General features: G+C 44.5%; 1 protein-coding gene across 49 annotated transcripts in view; it reads right to left on the bottom strand.

Moving 5' to 3' along the window:
- LOC139355527 (disco-interacting protein 2 homolog C-like) overlaps positions 1-19,860 on the bottom strand; it is a 229,331-nt gene that overhangs the window by 31,497 nt on the left and 177,974 nt on the right. For 42 of the 49 annotated variants that reach the window (XM_071067342.1, XM_071067341.1, XM_071067366.1 and 39 more), the window contains 2 exons: positions 15,770-15,979; positions 13,142-13,276 (listed from right to left, as the gene is read on the bottom strand). In XM_071067342.1, coding sequence (XP_070923443.1) covers positions 13,142-13,276; positions 15,770-15,979 — 345 coding nt within the window. Of the gene's footprint in view, positions 1-1,022; positions 2,965-4,306; positions 4,472-9,116; positions 9,257-13,141; positions 13,277-15,769; positions 15,980-19,860 lie in introns of those variants that run through there. The other 7 variants (XR_011606304.1, XR_011606305.1, XM_071067378.1 and 4 more) reach the window with 7 other exon arrangements.

The following is a 19,860-nucleotide window of genomic DNA, read 5'->3' as shown; positions in this document are numbered from 1 at the left end:
CAAGTGATTCTCCTGCCTCAGCCTCCCGCGTAGCTGGACTACAGGTATGTGCCACCACACCGAGCTAATTTTTGTATTTTTGGTAGAGACAGGGTTTCACAATATTGGTCAGACTGGTCTTGAACTCTTGACCTCGTGATCCATCCACGTTGGCTTCCCAAAGTGTTGGGATTACAGGCATGAGTCACCGTACCCGGCCTGCATCACTTTTTATGCCTCGTCTTCATCCTTACAGCTTCTCCTTCCTAGTGGCCTCAACTCCCAACCCCGGAGTACGGGTCACAACTGTCCATCTTCATGCACCACAGCTTAATTCCCCTTCTTCTCCTCCCCACCATGCCCTATGGGCTGCTTTTCTACAACCAGAGTGGAGACCCAGGGAGATCTGCTAAACTAAGACAGTGCTCACCCCTGGGAGAAAAATCTACTTCCCAGTTCTCAGTCCTGCTAAACTATTGTTAAGATAAAGAAGGACCATGATAAATCCTATTGGCTAAGAGAAGAAGATTCTCCATGTTGCCATAGGACAAGAGAGGAGGTGACAGAATCTGCAGCCATTTGGTCGAATATGTGATATGTGAGTCATTCTGAGGAATACGTTAAAATTCTGTAGTCAGATCTTGGAAAATGGTAGTTCCAGCAGAGGGAATAATATAACAAAAAACCCAGGCAGAAAACAAGTGTGTGTGTGTGTGTGGAGAAGAACAATAATGTGATGTGAATGAAGGGTTCGGTGTCATGAGTGAGAAATGGCTGACCGAAAGTAGGGAGATGCAGAGAGGAAGATACCACGGGAAGACTGAACATCACATTAAGTGATTTAGGTGATTCTGCCTGCAGTGCAAATATTTTGGGCTCTGAAGTGAAGTCATCAAAAGGTTTACGTCTGTAATGGAGGATTGGTCTAGATAGCCTCTCAGATCCCACTCGGCTTTGAGATCCTTGATTCCGGGTCACACCTGCGGGTCTGGAGGGCAGTTCTGCAGGGTCATGAAGGAAGGATTCCAGGAGGCTGAGACACGAAGGGCATTCAGGTGACCACATCAAGAGATCAAGTGGGGTAACAAAAGCCTGAACTAAAAGGAATGCAGTGTAAATATGAAGGAGAAAGAGGAAATGGGAAACTTACTAGAAACGATAAGTAGAGAAAAAGGGGAACGTGTGATTCCAAGGTTTAGAACAGTATTTGTAAGTTACAGTCCCACAACTTCTTGCATAAACAGTATCTAAGAGAGTCATTTTAAGAAGAAGAGCAAACTTCCAAGTTCCACTGAAAGACATCAGCATCTCTGTGGAGTGAATTGGGGAAAGAGAATGAAGAAGTCTGCTCAACTTTTAGACACACAAAATGTGAATTGAATTGCATGAGTGACAACAATGTGAAGATATTTAACAGGAGCTCTTTTTTCTCTTTTTGGCCTACGGTATTTAATCCTTCTATCATTATCGTCCTTTCTCTAATTTGATGTCTTTGAACCTTTATTCAAAAATCTACTACGTATATGTAACATGTTTGTGAGATTATTACTAGACCCTCTAGGAGGTTTCATTAACCCAGTTTTCTCTTATTATACCAATACCACACTATCTTGGTAGTTCAGGTAAGTCCTCCACCGTTTTATTCCAAGTTGTCTTAGCTCTGTTGGGTTCTTTAAATTTCCAGACACATTTTGGAATCCGCTAGTTCATTTCTACTGAAAAATAAAAATAAAAATAAAAATCATGCTGTGATTTTGATTGGAATTGCATTAAACCTCTGATCCACAAGCGCAGAACTGACATCTTAACAATATTGAGCCTGCTGATCCATGGACACAATATATCACTTCATTTATTTAGTTCTTTAATTTATTTCAACATCACTGCCTGCTTTTCAGTGTATAGATCTTACACATCTTTTGTCAGATTTAGTCTGAGGTATTTCATGTTTTGATGTGCTATAATATTGCTTTGTAAATTTCCATTTCCAATTATTTCTTTGCCAGTGTATAAAGAGATATTGCTTATGTGTTTAGCTTGTATCTTGCAAGCTTTCCAAACTCACTTATTAGTAAGTAATTTATTATTATTAGTTTTAGTGGCTTTTTGTGATTTCAGGAGATTTTCCACACAGGTGATCACGTCACCTGCAGATCCAGATAGTTTTAAATCTTTTCTAATAAGGGTGCATTTTATATATTTTAACTTGCCTTATTGCACTGACTAGACTCCAAAAAAATGCTGAAAAGCAGTGAGGAAAAAGTCATCAGGTGGGATGGTAAATACAGCCCCTGTTCTTCCATTTTGACCTGAAGCACCCAGTGTGATCATTTTCTCATTTGATTTTCGTGAGGACTTTTTGTTTCCTTTTTTTCCTTTATTTTTAAAAAATACACTATCTTTTAGGCAGTTTCACCTTCACAGAAAAATTGAGGGAAAGGTGCAGAGAGTCCTTCTATATGCCTTCCCTTCCCCCACGTGCACAGCCTCCCCCACTAAAAACTCTCCTGCCCAGAGGGAGCGTTTGTAACAATTGAAGAACCGACGTTGACATATTGTCACCCAGAGTCCACAGTTTACATGAGGGCTCCGTCTTGGTGCTGGTTCTATGGGTTTGAACAAAGGTGTCATGACATGTATCCACCATGATAGCATCGTACAGAGCAGTTGCACTAAAATCCTAAAAATTTCCATGTTCCACCTCATCATCTCTCCCTCTTCCCAACACCTGGGAACCACGGATAGTTTCACTCCATAGTCTGGCCTTTTTCTGAATGTCCTTTAGTCTTTTCTGATGGGTCTCTTTTGTGTAGCCGTGCATGTTTAAAGTTCCTAAGTGTCTTTTCATGGCTTGACAGCTCACTTCCTTTCAGTGCTGAAGAATATGCCATTGTTTGGATATATCACAGGTTATTTATCCACTCACCTAGTGAAGAACATTTTGGTTTCTTCGTTGCCTCCAAGTTTGAGCAATTATGAATAAAGCTGCAATAAAATTAGCAATTATGATTAAAGCTTCTATAAATGTCCGTGTGCAGGTTTTTCTGTGAACACAAGTTTTCAACTCCTTTGGATAAATACTGAACAGTGCAATAGCTGGATCACATGTTAAGAGGATATCTCGTGCCCATCAATGATACACTGGATACACAAAATGTGGCACGTATATACCACGGAATACTATGCAACCATAAAAAAGAATGGGTTCCTGTCCTTTGCAGGGACATGGATGAAGCTGGAAGCCATCATTCTCAGCAAACTAAACTAAAAGAGGAACAGAAAACCAAACACCACATGCTCTCACTCATAAGTGGGAGTTGAACAATGAGATCACATGGACACGGGGAGGGGAACGACACACACGGGGGCCTGTTGGGGGTTGGAGGCAAGAGGAGGGAGAGCATTAAGACAAATACCTCATGCATGCAGGGCTTAAAACCTAGATGATGGGTTGACAGGGGCAGCAAACCACCATGGCACATGTATACCTATGTAATAGACCTGCACATGTATCCAAGAACTTAAAGTAAAATTTAAAAAATAGGGAGTATAGTTTGGTAAGACAATGTGATAATTTTACAAACACAAAACATGTCATACCCACTTCCCCACCTCCCTCAAGTGCTTTCAACAGCATCCTGTTGCTGTTATTAAGAGAATAAAGCATCTACCATCATCTCCCAGCCCCTGCCTGCCTTCCTTCATTCTTGTCTTGTGCCACTTTCTCCCGTGCTTACTTCCTTGCACGTGCCTGTTTCCTGCTGCAAGAGGCATTCTGCAGCACCCCCATCTCTGTTTAGACCGTGGTGTCCCTACACTCCACCGCCCTCAACAATCAACCTCTACTTCTCTCCAGACTGCAAGGGGATCATACCTTCCAGAATGCATCGGTTTTCTACCTCTCATCCCAAGATACGCCAGATTCTTTTACAGCATAAATTTAGAGAACCCCGCTTCCCTTTCTTTGGTGTGCTTTCCTGAATTCTTCATCAGAAACCCATTAGAGTGATTGTCTTATTAGTGCCCATTCTCCCCATCAGGCTGCAGGTTCGTGAGAGCAGGGGCCACGGTCATGTTGGTGAACCACGGTATTCTCAGTGACTATCCATGTGCTTAGAAAGTATTTGCTGAATGAGTAAATGGGTCTGCAGTTCCAACCAAAGCTAGAAGCTTGACTTTGGAAGAATGAAAGTAGATAACGTCTCCAAAGCAGACCCCATAGCATGAGAAAAGAAAGGAAGAACGGAGGCAGAGCTGAAGGATGAATATCGGCACAGGAGTAGGTGAGAGTTCCAGAAATGCTGGGTTTTCACGTGTTTTTACTTACCTCCTATCTGTGTTTCCATCTCTGTGTAGCGTGACTCTCACATCCCTCTCAATTTCTACATTTCTTTACTGACAAGGACAGAGGTAGTGCATTGGACACACTACTAACCAGCATACTCTCTCGGACTTGCAAGGAAATGTAGAGAAAACAATCTAGAAATGGTATCTCAGAAGAAAAAAATATCAAAAATATGAGAATAAATGTGGGAAAAAAATCAATGTTTAAAGACAACTTCTCAACATATTTAGGTATCTCTGGGACCTAAAATTTCATCAGAACTCCCCACACTTCTTTCTTTTTACATTGCTCTGTGTGTGTGTGTGTGTGTGTGTGTGTGTGTGTGTGTGTGTATTCAACAGAAATCTACCAAAAAAAAATAATAATAATGCTATTGCTAGAATAATGCTACTACAGGGGAGAAAAATGTAATCTTTTCTTCCACCCATCTTAGCTTCATTGGTTGGGGTTCCTATAACAAAAGACAGATGAACCCCCAAAAAAGCAAGCGGAGGTTTATTAGCATGTATATTTCATATATACATGAGAGATACACAGGGAATGAGGGAATCTCAAAGAGACAGCTCAGACCTTTCTTTTATATAACATCTTCAACAAGGATAATAAATGTTTCTAGAAGTGCCAAGACAAAGTAAAAGGACTTTGGGTCATTGGGGGCAACAAATTGTGGGAAGGCCAATAAATGATAGATTTTTGTGTAAATTCCTCTGGTGCTGTTTCCTGAATAAGGGTCTGAAGTTGTCTACAGAGATTGAGCTGCGTCCTTTCTGGCAGAGAGGGGAGAAAGGGCACTTTTGTCTTTGTATAATATGATTATGTTGTGTGCTTTTCAGAAACTAGAGGGAAGGCCAGAGCGCTTCTTAATTGCTTTCAGCTCAAAATATTTTAGCATGGCGTGTTGTATTCTCTGCACTGTTCCTGCTGCAGATATCTCTAAAGGCATCAGTCGCATCCACAGCACTACTTGTGGGGAAATATTGAGCAGAACTGGAATCAAATGTATAATTCAGCCCCATAGAATCTGAGCCACAGGACAGAGAGAACTGCCCGGGAGTCAAAGCAGACACTGAGCAGCTGACATTCTAAGAGTCTCCTTCCAGTAGATCGGCGCATAAACTCAAGTTCTTTTCACAGATTTGTCTGTGTTTCTTTTTTGGAAAAAAACATAACCCTGTAGCGAAAATGTCTACTTCACAGTGCACCAAAACATCTGGAGCCTTAGCCAGAAGCAGCACAGACCCAGCCAGAAGCAGCACAGACCCAGGCAGCCTGGTGATGTCCGGCGGGGGCAGCCCATAAAATCCATCAGCATGTGGCCCTGCGAGCCGCCACCAGTAACATATGTTTACATGCTAATGAATGTCAGGCTCATTTAGAACAAATTTGCATCCATCAAAGTCAAACAGCGAGCAGAGCAGCACATTTTCCTGTGTGTCAGTGGCCCCTGAGATACCAGGGAGAACTTGAATTGCCTGACCCCTTCAACTTCCAAGCATCCCAGAGGGAAAATGCAGACCCCAGGAAAGGACTGTGCTGGAAACCATTTGTTCTTACAGATGTCCGGAGTAGTCTTGTGACTGACCCAAAGACTCCCCTCTGAGGGTGGGGGAGACCTAGGTTAGGAGAGGGTGAACCGTGCTGCCTTCTAAGACCTTCCTTCTAAGGGAGGTTGGGAGAAACCCAGAGTAGGTGGAGGTGAGCCATGCTGGCAGGACCTTCCTTCTAAGGGAGGGTGGGGAGACCTAGGGTACGTGGAGGTGAGCCATACTGGCAGGACCTTCCTTCTAAGGGAGGGTGGGGGAGACCTAGAGTAGGTAGAGGTGAGCCATGCTGGCAGGAACTTCCCTCTAAGGGAGAGTGGGGGGACCTAGGGTAGCTGGAGGTAAGCCGTGCGGGTAGGATCTTCCTTCTAAGGGAGGACGAAGTGTGCTTTGCTAGACTCTGCGCTTGAGTCTCAGCGTGGCGGACCCAGATGGGAGCAAGTCACTTCTATCCTATGATTCTGGGTGTCCTCATCTGTCATGGAAGGTTTGGTTAGATGAGCTTAAAGTCACTCCAGTTGCAAAGCTGTGTGACTTGTAGATACATGCCAGTGTGAATGACTCACTTCACTTTTACAAGTTGCACAGATAGCCAGGCTTCCCCTTGTATCAGTCAGGAGGTCCCAGAAGACTTTGTCACAGGCAAAGAGGTGATTAAAAGGAGTCACTGACGGGATTCTTTGGAGATCGGTGGGCAGGGCCCAAGGGAAGTGAGAATAGCACTCCCCAGATTATGGGCAAGGGATGCCTGGGGAGGGGCTGCTAACGTGGACAGGCATGAGTAAGAGAGGACTAAGGACAGCTCCTCTCCCTCCTCCACCTTCTACCTGCTGCCAGCAATGAATCCAACCAGCAGCCCTAGGCCAGGCCAGGCTCCCAGAGTCAGAGCCAGGAAGAAGCCAGGCACATGGAGAAGCCACTGGTCCCCACCAACACCAAGGGTGCAGTAAGAATTTTGATGGAAACATTTAAAAACTCATTCAACAACTTCCTATCTCCCCAACCAGCCTCTACATATGATTCCACCTTTTCCGACTCCTGAGCCATCCTCAGGGGTGTCACAGGGGTGGGGCTGCCTGCTCTGCCCAGGGCCTGGGACCCTCCAACCTTCGGAGGTCTGGAGTCCCCTCTCCCCTCCCTGGCAGCAACTGTCTTCTCTGCTGTCAAATTATCACTTCCATCCTCCCACAACACATGAGAATTTAAGACGGGATTTTGGTGGGGACACAGCTAAACCATATCAAAGGGGGGACCTGGGGCTTCCTCATGGGGCTCTGGCATGAGCTTGGGTGACACAGGTTATAAGACCCCATCTGCTTCAGGTTTAATTGCATACCCCAATATTCCCAGGTTGTAGTCCTAACCAAGGACCTCAGAATGTGTCTGTATGTGGAGATAGGCCTTTTAAAGAGGTGATTAAGGTAACGAAGTCATTAGAACTGATGCCCTTGTAAGAAGAGATCAGGACACAGACATCTATTGAGGGACAACCGCACGAGGACACAAGAGAAGATGCCATCTGACAGTCAAGGAGAGATGCCTTAGGAGGAGCCAGTCCTGAACCCACCTTGACCTTGGACCTCCAGACTCCAGGACTATGAGAAATACATCTCTGTCTTTTCACAAAACTGCCTGTGGCAGCCCAACCAGAGCCATGCGCCATCTTTGGTTCTCAGAAATTCCACTGGTTTTTATACTCCTGGATTTTAGGAGGCCCCTGGATGACCAGCATGTGGCTAAAGTTAGAGAAGGAGTTACTTGTGTAAGAGAGCCCCACACATCTCTGAGCGGACACCGTACAGCCCATGAGATATTGGGTGTAGTACCATCCTCTCTTCCCTAGGATATTAAGAACAATATCACAGGAGGGGTGTACAGCCACAGCCCCTGCGTCACTGGGAGCAATAGCATCTTCTCCCCCTCTCAATATAAGGAACAATATCCCAGGGTGGGTGTACATCCCCTGTGATATTGGGTGTAACGTCATCGTCTCCCAATGCGGATATTAAGCATAGTGTCACAGGGGGGTGTATACCTTCTCCGCTATCGGGAATAATATCCTCTCCCCTCAGGACTGTATGCAAAATATCGAAGGGGTTTTACAACTCTTGCGATATGGGCAGTAATATCATCCTCTCCCCACCTAGATGTTAGGAACTCTATCACAGGCGGCCGTACATTTCTTGCGATATTGGGAGTCATATCCTCTCCCATCATGGATATTAAGAACAATATTACAATGGAGGTGTACCACCCACTGCCATATTGAGAGTAATATGCTCTCCCCTTCGGGATATTAGGAACAATATCGCAGGAGGTGTGTACAACCTCTGCGATATTGGGAGTAATATCATCCTCTCCCCCTGAATATAAGAAACAATATCACAGGAGGATGTACACCCCCTGTGATATTGGGAGTCATATCATTTTCTCTCCCTCTGGATATTTGGAACAATATCACAGTGGGTGTGTACACCCTCTGCGATTTTGCCACTAGTATCATCGTCTCCCTCCCAGGATATAGGGAACCATATCACAAGGAGGTGTACACCCCCTGCGATACTGGGAGTGATATCGTCCTCTCCCTCCCTGGATACTAGGAACAATATCACTAGGGAGTGTACACCTCCTGCAATATGGAGACTAATATCATCCTCTCGCCCCCTGGATATTAGGAACCATATCATAGGGGTGGTGTACACCCCCTGTAAAATCAGAAGAAATATCATCCTCTCCACCTTTGGATGTTAGGGACAATATCACGGGGGAGGTCTACGCCCCCTTCGATATTGGGAGTTGTATCATCCTCTCCCACCCAGGATATAAGGAACAAGACGACCGAAGGGAGGTACACCCACTGCCATAGTTTCAATAATGTCATCCTCTACCCCCTGGCTGTTAGGAATAACATCATAGTGGGGTGTACACTTTCTTCGATATTGGGAGTGATATCATCCCCTCCCCGCTGGATATCAGGAACAAGTCTATTAATTATTAATATTAATAAATATAAGAAAAATTAAGAGTAATCATCGACATTAATAATCACAATAAAGATAGTAAAATAGTTAAAAATGTTAACGATTAGCATTAATAATCAGTAGTAATATCACTACTAATAAAATAATGATATCAGCAATTGTTACTTAAATCAATATTAAGTGATGCTGGTAATAAAATAACAATATTAGCAATTATTTTAAGCATGCATAATCATATATTTAAAATAATTATCCATAAGAGTATCCTATTAATAGTATCATTGATAATTGTTAATATCGATCATGGATGTTTAATAATTAATCATATTACTCCTAATACCGCAGGGGGTGTACACCTACCTGTGATGTTGTTCTTAATATCCAGGGACAGAGAGCATGGGATGTTGTTCCTAATTATCAAGGAGGGGAGAGTGCAATATTACTCCCAATATGACAGGGTGTGTACATCCCCCCCAAGGCACTGTTCTTGCCATTCAAAACAAGAGAGGATGACATGACTCCAGATATCGAAGAAAGTGCAAACCCACGTGTGATATTCTTTCTAATATCCAGAAAGGAAGAAGAGGATAGTAATCCTCATATGGCAGGAGGGGTACACTCACTCTGATATTTTTCCAAATATGCCGGGGGAAAAGAGAATAATTGCATTCCCAATATCGCACCAAGGGTTGTACACCCCGTGTGAGATGGTCCTTCATAATGTTTCAAGGCGGGAGGGATGATATTATGACATATATGGCAGAAAGTGTACACTCCCCAGGGATATTGTTCCCATGATCCTGGAGGGAAGGGGATGATATTACTTTAAATATTACAGAAGGTGTACATGCCCCCAGTGATATTGTTTCTAATTTCCACGTGGGAGAGGAAGATATGACACCCAATAATGCAGGGAGTACAAACAGTCCTGGGATATTCTTCTTAACATTCAGGGAGGAAGAGGATATTACTCCCAATACAGACGGGTGTACACCCTCTGACGGTGTACACACTGAGGGTATACACCCATCTGTGAAAGAGTTCATAATTTCCAGAGAGGGAGATGATATTACTCACAATATCATAAACAGGCTGTGAGTCCACCATGGCCCCTAATAGCCAGCGGGAGGAGAAGGGGTGGCTATTAGTCCCCACCTTGTGGGGGTGCCTCACCCCCCTGCGAGGTGACTCCTAATAGCCAGAGGGGGAGAGGGGGTGGCGATTAGTCCCCACCTCGCGAGGGGTGCCTCACCGCCCTGCGATGTGGCTCTTAATATTCGGGGGGGAGAGGGGGTGGCTATTAGTCCTCACATCGTGGGGGAGGTCCTAAAATAAAATATATGTTAACTATTTAAAGGTGTGAATTTTATTACATATAGAAAAATGTGCGTTTAGCGTACAAATGTGTGCATTTATGTCAAATACATGAAAACACATAATCCAGGTGTTTCGGTTCATACCACTGTAGAGACTTTTCGGTTTCTTTTCATACAACTGCCCAACTGGGGCCCAGAGCCAACACCCACCAGCTGTGTCACTGCGTCTGTTGTTTTACTGTCACACACTGGCCCTACCCCACAAAAAAAAAAAAAAAAAAAAGCCATGGCATTTAATAAAAAATTAATTTTACAACGTTATTAGAGATGACTTGTAGTCCTCTTTGAAGAGACTGCAGCATGTGAAGGATTTCAAATACAACTGTGTTCTGGGTCTCCTGATCTAAGGACCTATCCGCACTGGTGGCTTTAGCAGTGCTTCATGCAAACTTCCAGAAGGCATGTGTGTCATGTCTAAGAGCAAACTAGAGTTCACGCCTCAGCACTGTGTGCCTCCTCTTTCTTCCGTCCCACGGGCACCGTCTTCTCCCAGGGAGCTGGTGCTGTGCTCTGAGGCTCTGTCCCACCAGTCCCTGCCAAGTCCCTGGGGCCACTGTGGAGAACCAGCCTCCGTCTGTCAAAGTGTGTTGTGCAGAAAACAACTCATCCAAATCTGTTTAAAAACCACACATTTGCGACGCCTCTAGGCCTCAGAAGGTGGAGGCAGACAGGTAAAGGCAGCTGCCATGGGGGCTGAAGTTCAAGCCGGTCTGTCCGGCGACTGATGGGCACTGTCTGCAGTGAGCCACTGCACATTTAGCGAGGCTGTCTGGCCCCTCACCTCTGCCAAGCCTCCACCCGTCGAGTCTGGCCTGGATTCTCACACGCCTGCACAGCCTTCATCTGGTTCATAACTCAGCTCACAAAGGGCCCCATACAAAGGCCCCCGTACCGCGGCAAGGACGGCGGTGGTCACACCTGTGGTCATTTATCCTCTCTGCATCTAGCTCCTCTTCCTGAGGCAACAGCACCTCTGAAGTCACAGCCTGGCCTCCCAACTCTTCCCCGTCCCGGGCTTCTTGGCATGTTGCTCTGCTGCACACACCTCAGCAAATACTGCTGATTAGCCAGAATCACCCAGAAATCTCTTAACCTTGATTCTGACTGCTTTTATAATTTGTAATATTTGTACTTCTGGTGTGATTTGAGGAACAACAAATTTTAAAATTAGAGAAGATGTGGTTTTTATTCTCTCCTTTCTACTTGCAACCTTGAAAATTCAAGTAGCAGCAAGGGTTTGTTGAGAGTAACTTCCACCAAATAGAACCTATTACAAATGTACTACAGAGTGTCAAATAACCACATAGATGTAAAATAGAGATGCAGACACAGATATAAAATCCAATGGTTAAACCAAACTGAGAAATGCTTGCCAGTTTGATAGGACTTCTGAAACTTGACAAAAATGTTGGCTAAGGGATACAAGATGTTATGAGATGAGTGAGATGCTTGGCCTAGAACCACAGGCTCTCTCCTCTTTACAGCAGAAAATCCATAAGGAAGTCAAATCTGAAAGAACCAGGTACCATTGAACGGCATCATCAGTCGTCCTTCCCATCCCTCGGCCAGCTGAGGTGAGTGCAGACAGTCGTTCACCAACATCCATCATCCATCCTCCAGGCCATGGCTACAATTTACTCCCAGGCTCCCTGTCATTATGTAGATTAGGTAAATCCTAGCCACTCTCACCTTAAGCCTACCCCTGCCAGCGTGGCAATCACCCAGTCCCAACCACAGCAAGGACAGCCGTGTCCGTGGGAACACAGAGCAGCGGTCTGAAAGGAACCTGGATCTCTGAATACCTCATGGAGCAGTCACCAGCCTGGAACATCCTCCCTGACGGCTTTGCAAGACAGAAAAACTCCTTGGTTCCTCAAGCTACAATACTGCAGAGTCTCAGGTCACAGCATCCTTATCTACCCTCGTCAGGAACCGTTCAATGCTCATCAAGACATGAGAACAAAACTGCAGTGGCACAGTCACACTCGACGCAGACCACCTGCTGCTCACATTCATCGTATTAACACCAAAAAGCCACCGTGGTGGATATCCTGGATGTGGACACTCGGCGGCTTTTTGCTGGAGATGCGCTTTGTGCATTTATCGCACGACCATCTTGGCATCAGGAGCTGCAGCGCAGATGGCAGCTGTGCATGTCACAGGGAGTCTTATTCGCTGGAATCTCAGCCAGCTCCCAGCATCAGCTCCCACAGGGTCCTCTCCTGTGGGAGCACGTGCTTGGACGCCACAGTGTCCTGTGGATCCACAAAACCGCGCTGTCCTCCCTGGCCACTGTGCCTGTCCACTGTGCCTGTTGCGGCTCCGATAGTCCTCCGTGTCTACCTGTTGGGGCTCGGATAGGCCGCCTTGTCCGCCTGCGAGTCCCGTGCACTACAAGATTACGCCATTCCAAGGCTGCTCGATGAGGCTTCACACGGGGGCATTGTATTTCATTCACTGCTAGGTTCTACACTGACTTTTATGACCCCGGGGAAGGACTAAGACTTAAATAGAACAGCGGCTAGGTGATACAAACCGCCGCTGTAATCAGAACATACCAAGACCAGGCCACAGGAAGGAAGAAGCAGCCCTGGGCCGCAGCCTGTTACCAAGTCGCTGACATCTCTGTCCAACATGGATAAAAAGACCCTCTTTCCTCCGAAGTCTAAAGCAACATATCGGCCCATCTAACAGTAATTCTGTTGTACATTTAACTTCATCTTGCCCTTCTAAGTGACTGTTCACGGTCTTAACACCTGAACAAGAATTTCTCAGTTGCTGAACCACTGTTCGTTATTCAGCAGATAAAATGGCAGCAGATTGCACCCCAGGAAGAAACACACCCAGTCACGGGCACAGAACGGGACATCAGCACAAACCGTTTCCCAGAAAAAAACGCATCTCTGCTTTGGGACATACCATCCCCGGTCTCCATGAGCTCGGCGTTGCAGTACTTGGGCGCTGTCCGGGACCCCGTGGAACCCTGTGGTCGCTCCATCTGTATGGAGTGCTCTGAGGTGTACGTGGTTACGTCAGGAGGTGCAGAATGATTATCTGTAAAGAAGCACATCATGAGTGTTTCTGGTGGTTGTGGCGTTTGCTCTGCAGGTTGAGCAAGCCATAGCTCAGGAAGAGACGGGAGCGCAGACGCTCACCCTGGGGGTGCCGTGAGAAGCCAAAGCCGATCTCAGCCACGTCTGCCACAAACACCTGGCACAAAGGGGGACCCCAGCATAACTCATGTTGCCGAAAATGGAGTAGAGTTCGGTGAAACCTCAATTTCCTAACAGGAGCCACGTCAGCGGCATTTTAACTAGAATAACGTTAGACCGGCAATGGCAGGGCGCCAGGAAGCGTGTGTGTGTTCATGGAAGGGTCCCGTTTCCTGTCGGCCACCGTCCACACAGCCCAGGGCTTTACTCGCGCTTTGGAGCCCAGGGCCTGGAAATGGAAACCCAGCTCTGAAAACTTCTGGGGATTTGGGGATGTCCCTAAAGCTCTCCGTGCCTCAGTTTCTTCATCAAATGGGAACAGTAATGGCTATGACCATGTAGGATCGGGGCGGGGGGGTTGGCCAGTGTGACTATGTTGTGCCTGGACTCCTTAGAACACTCACGCACACATGATCACAGATGCTAAGTTCTCATTCACAGGCTTCTGATTATCTCAGAAGGTCAAATGCACATCTGACTTTTTACTTCTCTTCTTTTGCCACACAAAATATTTCTGCTCTTCAAGTTTCATTATTTTGTCACAGCTTTTCCAAAAAACTCCCAAACTTATAGAAAATTTCCAGATAGTCTAGGAGGATTATCTTTGTGCCCAATTAGAAATTACCGGAACGCGATCAGCCGAGAGTTACATTTGGGTCACACTGAGCCCTGACGTACATGAGTTAGGAGCCCCTCATAGTTTGGATAAATTAATTCTTTGTACTAAAACTTCCTCCAGTATTGAAAGGGTAAACCCCCAAAGGGAGGCCCAAGTGCAGTGATCCATTTATTCAAAAATATGTGTTTTCCTTGGTAAGATTCTGTGCATTTTCTTAAAATTGAATAAAATCTGAGGATACAAATGCTTCCACCAAGTGGCAGAGGCGGTGTCTGGCCTCCCCGTTCACGTCTGGCAGAGCCTTGGCCACTATCCTGCAATCCAATATACACATGGAATTTTATTATGGAAAAATACGTAGCAGTCACACATTTCTGTTCAATGTTTAGCCTGCTGTGATTTCAGGTAGGGTTATTAATTCACATAAACGAGTGTACATGTTCCTGAAACTGTGTCAAACTGAAGTTTAACACTGCTTTGCATTTGAGTACTACTTTGCAAACTTTTAAAGAGTATTTCTGTTTTCTCCTTTATACTCACAACAGTTGAGAGAGAAAAATTATTGTTTTCAATTTTTTTTCCCTCACTCAAGCCTAAAGCAGGAGAAGGGACTTCAAGATCCCAGCAGCAGTAATTGGGAAAAGTGAGACAGACCCAGCTCTCCTGACAGCAAACTCCTGTTCCAGACAGAAAACAGTTGACGCTTTCAGTGTCAGTGAGCACCGAAGGGGCTGGGACCCAAGTCAATCCCAAACACCTCTGGGTGTGAAGGAGTCAGTGATCTAGAAGTGAACATTCTGGGGTTCTGGGGTGTCTGTCGGCTATCTGATCACACATGACGTCCACCTGCTTCCCACTGAGGGTTTTGCAGAGATCAGGCTTTCCTGTGGTAGCTGGTGCCGGGAGGGTCTGAGCCTGCGGCTCGTGCTCCGTCATCGGCGAAGTGGTACACAGTCATCTCCGGTTACTGCTTTAATAGAGACACACACCAAAACCTATTCAACCCAAGTCCCATACTTGATGGAAAACATTTTCTCCTGAACCATTCAAAGGCAGAGCGACGCGAGGCTCATCGTGGCTCCCCCACGTGTCGACTCTAGCTCTAGTAATTCTCACTTCACTCCTTTTCCACGGCATCTTCAAACGTTGTAGGGCAGTGATCCTAACTTTGCTCTTTTTCTAATACAGAGGATCTCCCTTGTCATAGAACCTACACAAGACAGTGCGCCACGCCCAAGAAATCTGAACACCTGTGGCAGACAGCAGCGTAAAGCGGCCGTGCTTAAAGCCCTCGTTTCCTTAAATGACTCCCGTGGTCAGGAGGAGCACACTTTAAAACCCTGTCCTGTTGACTGGGACTGTTAAGGTTTCACGCAGGAGCATAAGTGAGAAGAAAAGATAGAAGCGGATATGGCTGCAGGATTCCCCAGGAACACGAAAGGACTTATAAAACAGAAGGCCCCTGGAATTCGGATATGGCTGCGGGATTCCCCAGTAACAAGGCCCCTGGAATTCCAGCTGTGGGAGGAACCTGGGCATGAGAAAAGCAGTACAGCAGCTTCCAGAAACAATCCAACCAAAGCACCCCAGGGGCCAGAGGGGCTCTGCGCTCTTTCCACTAAGGGATTCCACAGCCAAGATACAAACAGAGGAAAACGTGCACACACAAAGGGGTTTAGACAACAGGCACAGAAAGACACTGTGAAGCGTGCTCACCCATGGGGGTCTGGGCCATGACATCCGCTAGCCTGTGGGCAGCTCTGCTGCCCCCGCTCTGCGTGGAGGACGAGGAGGTGGTGGACGTGGTGGAGCCGTGGATGGCCTGACTGATCCAGTGCTCCACTTTGATGCTGCCCTGGCTGGAGGTCGGGGCGCCCTGGGAGTCCACCTGCACTGAGCCTTCATCTTCTGAGCCATAAGAGGTATCTGTGTAAGAAGAAAGGCAATTTGCTATATGCTGTAGCAAAAACAGGCACTACAATCTCAGTCCCTCCAACACAGATTTACTTCACGCAAGTCTGAACAGTTGTTTAATGACTTTTTGCCGTAGACACTCTTGAGAATTTAAACCACTTTTCAGATAATGAACCATTTATTTTAGCATAATGAATTTTGCTTCCAAAGCACCTTATACAAACATGCTATAAGATGTTTGATACTGTCATCTCAAAGATGCACTGACACATTTCCTCTACACAGCAGTTTGGGAAGAAACCAAGTGTTTTCTTGTGTCAGTCAGAAAGTGAGAGGGCAAGGGGAGGCGGAGGGCCTGTGCAGCTCTCAGGAGTCTCAGTGTGACTATGTTTAGCCCCGGTTAGTCCTGAGATGCTCTTCTGGGCTCTGATTTATTTCTACGTTGGTGTGTGTGTTAGATACCCTTGCAGGTGATTTTTGCATCTGTGTGTTAGTTACCCATAGAGCTGATTTGTTTCTACATCGGTGTGTTAGATACCCATGCAGGTGATTTCTGCGTCTGTGTGTTAGTTACCCATACAACTGATTTCTTTCTATGTCAGTGTGTTAGATACCCATGCAGCTGATTTATTTCTACATCGGTGTGTTCGATACCCATGCAGCTCTCTAAGGATCAAGACGCTGATGATGGTAACAGGAGGGAAAGCAGAATGTGCCTCACATAGAGCGGCCCCTCCACCTCCCCGCTTTCCTCTGGGGCACACAACAAACCCTCATGTTACATTTTGCACTCAAATCTATTCACCTTTACACTATTCGTTTCTTATACATTGTCATTATTGATTTTTCTATCTGTACAAATTGGATATCTTGGATTATGAGAAAATACATCCCTTTTTTCACTATAATTCGCGAGAACATTTTTCATTTAATAACTTTTCATGCAGCACCAAGGTTTTTGGGAATAAATTGCTGCTGTATTTGTTAAACTTCAACGTAAGAATGACACTCAGAATCCTACCTACAAGTGAGTGATGGGAGGCGCTGGCTCAGGTGAGCAGCTCCAGATCATTGGGTGAGAGAAGGAGTCACAGCAAATAATCTTAAGACACTGGTTTGCTTCTTAAAAGACAGTAAGGGCAAACAATATTCGCACTTATTACCACTGTCACATGACTTACGCTGTTTGGGAATTTTTTAAAAAGTTTACTTGTTAGACAAGCAATAATATTAGGAGCCTGAAAATTCTCTATCATCTTGCTTTTTTTTCTTTTGAGACAGAGTCTTGCTCTGTTGCCCAGGGTGGGGTGCAGTGGTGTCATCTCTGCTCACAGTAACCTGTCACTCCCCGGCTCAAGTGATTCTCTTGCCTCAGCCTCCCAAGTAGCTGAGATTATAGGCAAGTGCCACCATGCCTGGCTCATTCTTGTATTTTTAGCAGAAACGGGGTTTCACCATATTGGCCAGGCTGGTCTCGATCTCCTGACCTCGTGACCTCATGATCTGCCTGCCTTGGCCTCCCAAAGTGCTGGGATTACAGGCATGAGCCACTGCGCCTGGCCGACCCTGCCTTTTAAGAAAACTTACACAATTTATATAAAAGTAAAAGTAAAACTGACACAGCCTTGAGACTTTTGAGAAAGGTACACAACCAGGTGTCCATTTGGAGCACAACCATCTCCCCAGAACGTCTTCTCAAAACCCTTTCCAATCTTTCATTCCTCACTCCCACCTACCTTTTCCAAGAAACCTGCAGAATAATGTGATATAGACACTCGACAGAATAGCAGCAAACCAAGCAAGCAGCATATGAAATGGATGATACAGCATGACCAGTGGTGACTAGAATTACACACCATGGGGACAGGAAGTCAGGTTGATTTAACATTCAAAACTGAATTAATGTCATACGCGGTAAAGAATTACGGAGTAGAACCGCGTGTTAACCTTAGGAGACATAGAAAAGTACTGACAAATTCAAGAGAACGAAACTCAACAAACCATGAATAGAAGGCAATTTCCTCAACCTGTTAAAGTACATTCCTGAAAAGCCACAGCTAACATTGTATTTAATGGTAAACAATAGAATGCGTTTTCCCTAAGATGGAGAACAAGACAAAGATGTCCCCTCTTGCCACTTTTATTCAACATTATCTGGCAGGTTCTAGCTGGTGAAATAAATTAACAAGTTTAGTAATAAAGACATCCAGATTAGAAAGGAATAAAAGTGTCTTTATTCATAGATGACCTGACTTTGGCATGTAGAAAATGGCAAGAAGTACACCAAAAATTACTAAAACAAAGTTTGATGGGATCATAGGACACAAGATAAAGATATACATATACTAGCAATAAAAAACCTGAAAATAAAATTAAGAAAATCGTTCCATTCACAATAGCATCAAAAGCAGAAGACATTCAGCTGAACTTCTAACAAAAAGGTGCAAAATGTGTACAATGACAACTATAAAACATTACGGAGAGACATTAAAGATCCAAATAAATGGAAACTAAATAAATGGAGGCAGATTCATGATCGTGAATTCGAAAACGCAGCATTATCAAGACAATTCTTCCAAAACTGTTCCATTAATTCAAGGCACTGCCTAATAAAATCCCAGAAGGCTGTGTGTGAAATGGAAAGCTTATTCTCAATTTTATCTGGAAATACAAAGGACCTACAATAGCCAAAATAAATTTGAAAAAGGGAAACAATGTTGGAAGACTTCACTATCTGATTTCAAAACTTTACATAAAGTCATAGTTATTAAGGCAGTGGTATTCGCACAAAAATAGATGTATACATCAAAGGAACAGAATTAAACTCAGAAATAAAGCCTTATATTTATGATTAATTTATTTTTGACAAAGGTCTCAAGACAATTCAGTAAAAGAAAGGTAGTTTGTTTTTTCAACAAATGTTGCAGTGGCAACTGGGTACCCACACACCAAAAAGAAAAACCGTGGGGGAAAGAATCCCCCAAACCAAACGAAAACAAAAATCCAACTTAGATCTTTACTGCACACACAAAAATTAACTCCAAATGGATCACAGACCTAAATGAAAGAACAGTAAGACCATGACACTTCTAAAACTCCCAAAGACACAACCCATGAAAATTAGTGAAATGGACTTCATTAAAATAGAAAACTAGTAAGTTTTAAAAGATGATTATCTCCCTATAACTAATGTAACAAATTACCTTGATCTTAGTGGCTTACAACAAGACAAATCTATTATCCTATTGATGAAGAAGTCAGAAGTGTAAAATCTAAGTGTCAGCAGAACTACGTTCCTTCTGGAGGCTTCAAAGGAGAATCCATTTCTTTACCTTTCCCAACTTTTAGAGGCCACCTGTGTCCCTGACTCATGGCCCCTCTTCATCTTTAAAGTGCATCAATCCAGTCTCCAGTTCTTTTCTCTTTTAAGGACCTTCTTGATTACAGTGGGTCTACCTACTTAAACCAGGATAATGGTCCCATCTCAAGATCTTAAATTAATCAGCTGCAAAATGCCTTTTAACCACTTCAGACAACAGGTTCATAAGTTCTGGGGAATAGGACCTGGGTATCTTGGGGGAAAGGCTTTGTTCTGTCTGCTACATAGTAGTTTGTTCTTTCACTGAGAAAAGTTACATCTGTAAAACTCTTATATTCAGATTGCATAAGGCACCTGTAACCCATAAGATGACAACCAACCCATTTACAACATGAGCAAAAAATCTGAACATTTTACCAATATATACAAATGGCTATGAATAGGAATTAGCACATTAAAAGCTAATAAGCACATTAAAAATGCTTAGCATCATTCATTGTTGCAAAGTAAATACACAATGATATACCATTCCACATCAATTAGAATGACAAAAATAAAAATAACAGTAACTATT

This window comes from Macaca nemestrina, chromosome 7 (genome assembly GCF_043159975.1).
Source record: "Macaca nemestrina isolate mMacNem1 chromosome 7, mMacNem.hap1, whole genome shotgun sequence".
In the NCBI taxonomy this organism is placed as follows: Eukaryota; Metazoa; Chordata; class Mammalia; order Primates; family Cercopithecidae; genus Macaca; species Macaca nemestrina.
Note: the sequence above shows the minus strand (reverse complement) of the source record. Positions and strands in the feature narration are given on the sequence as shown.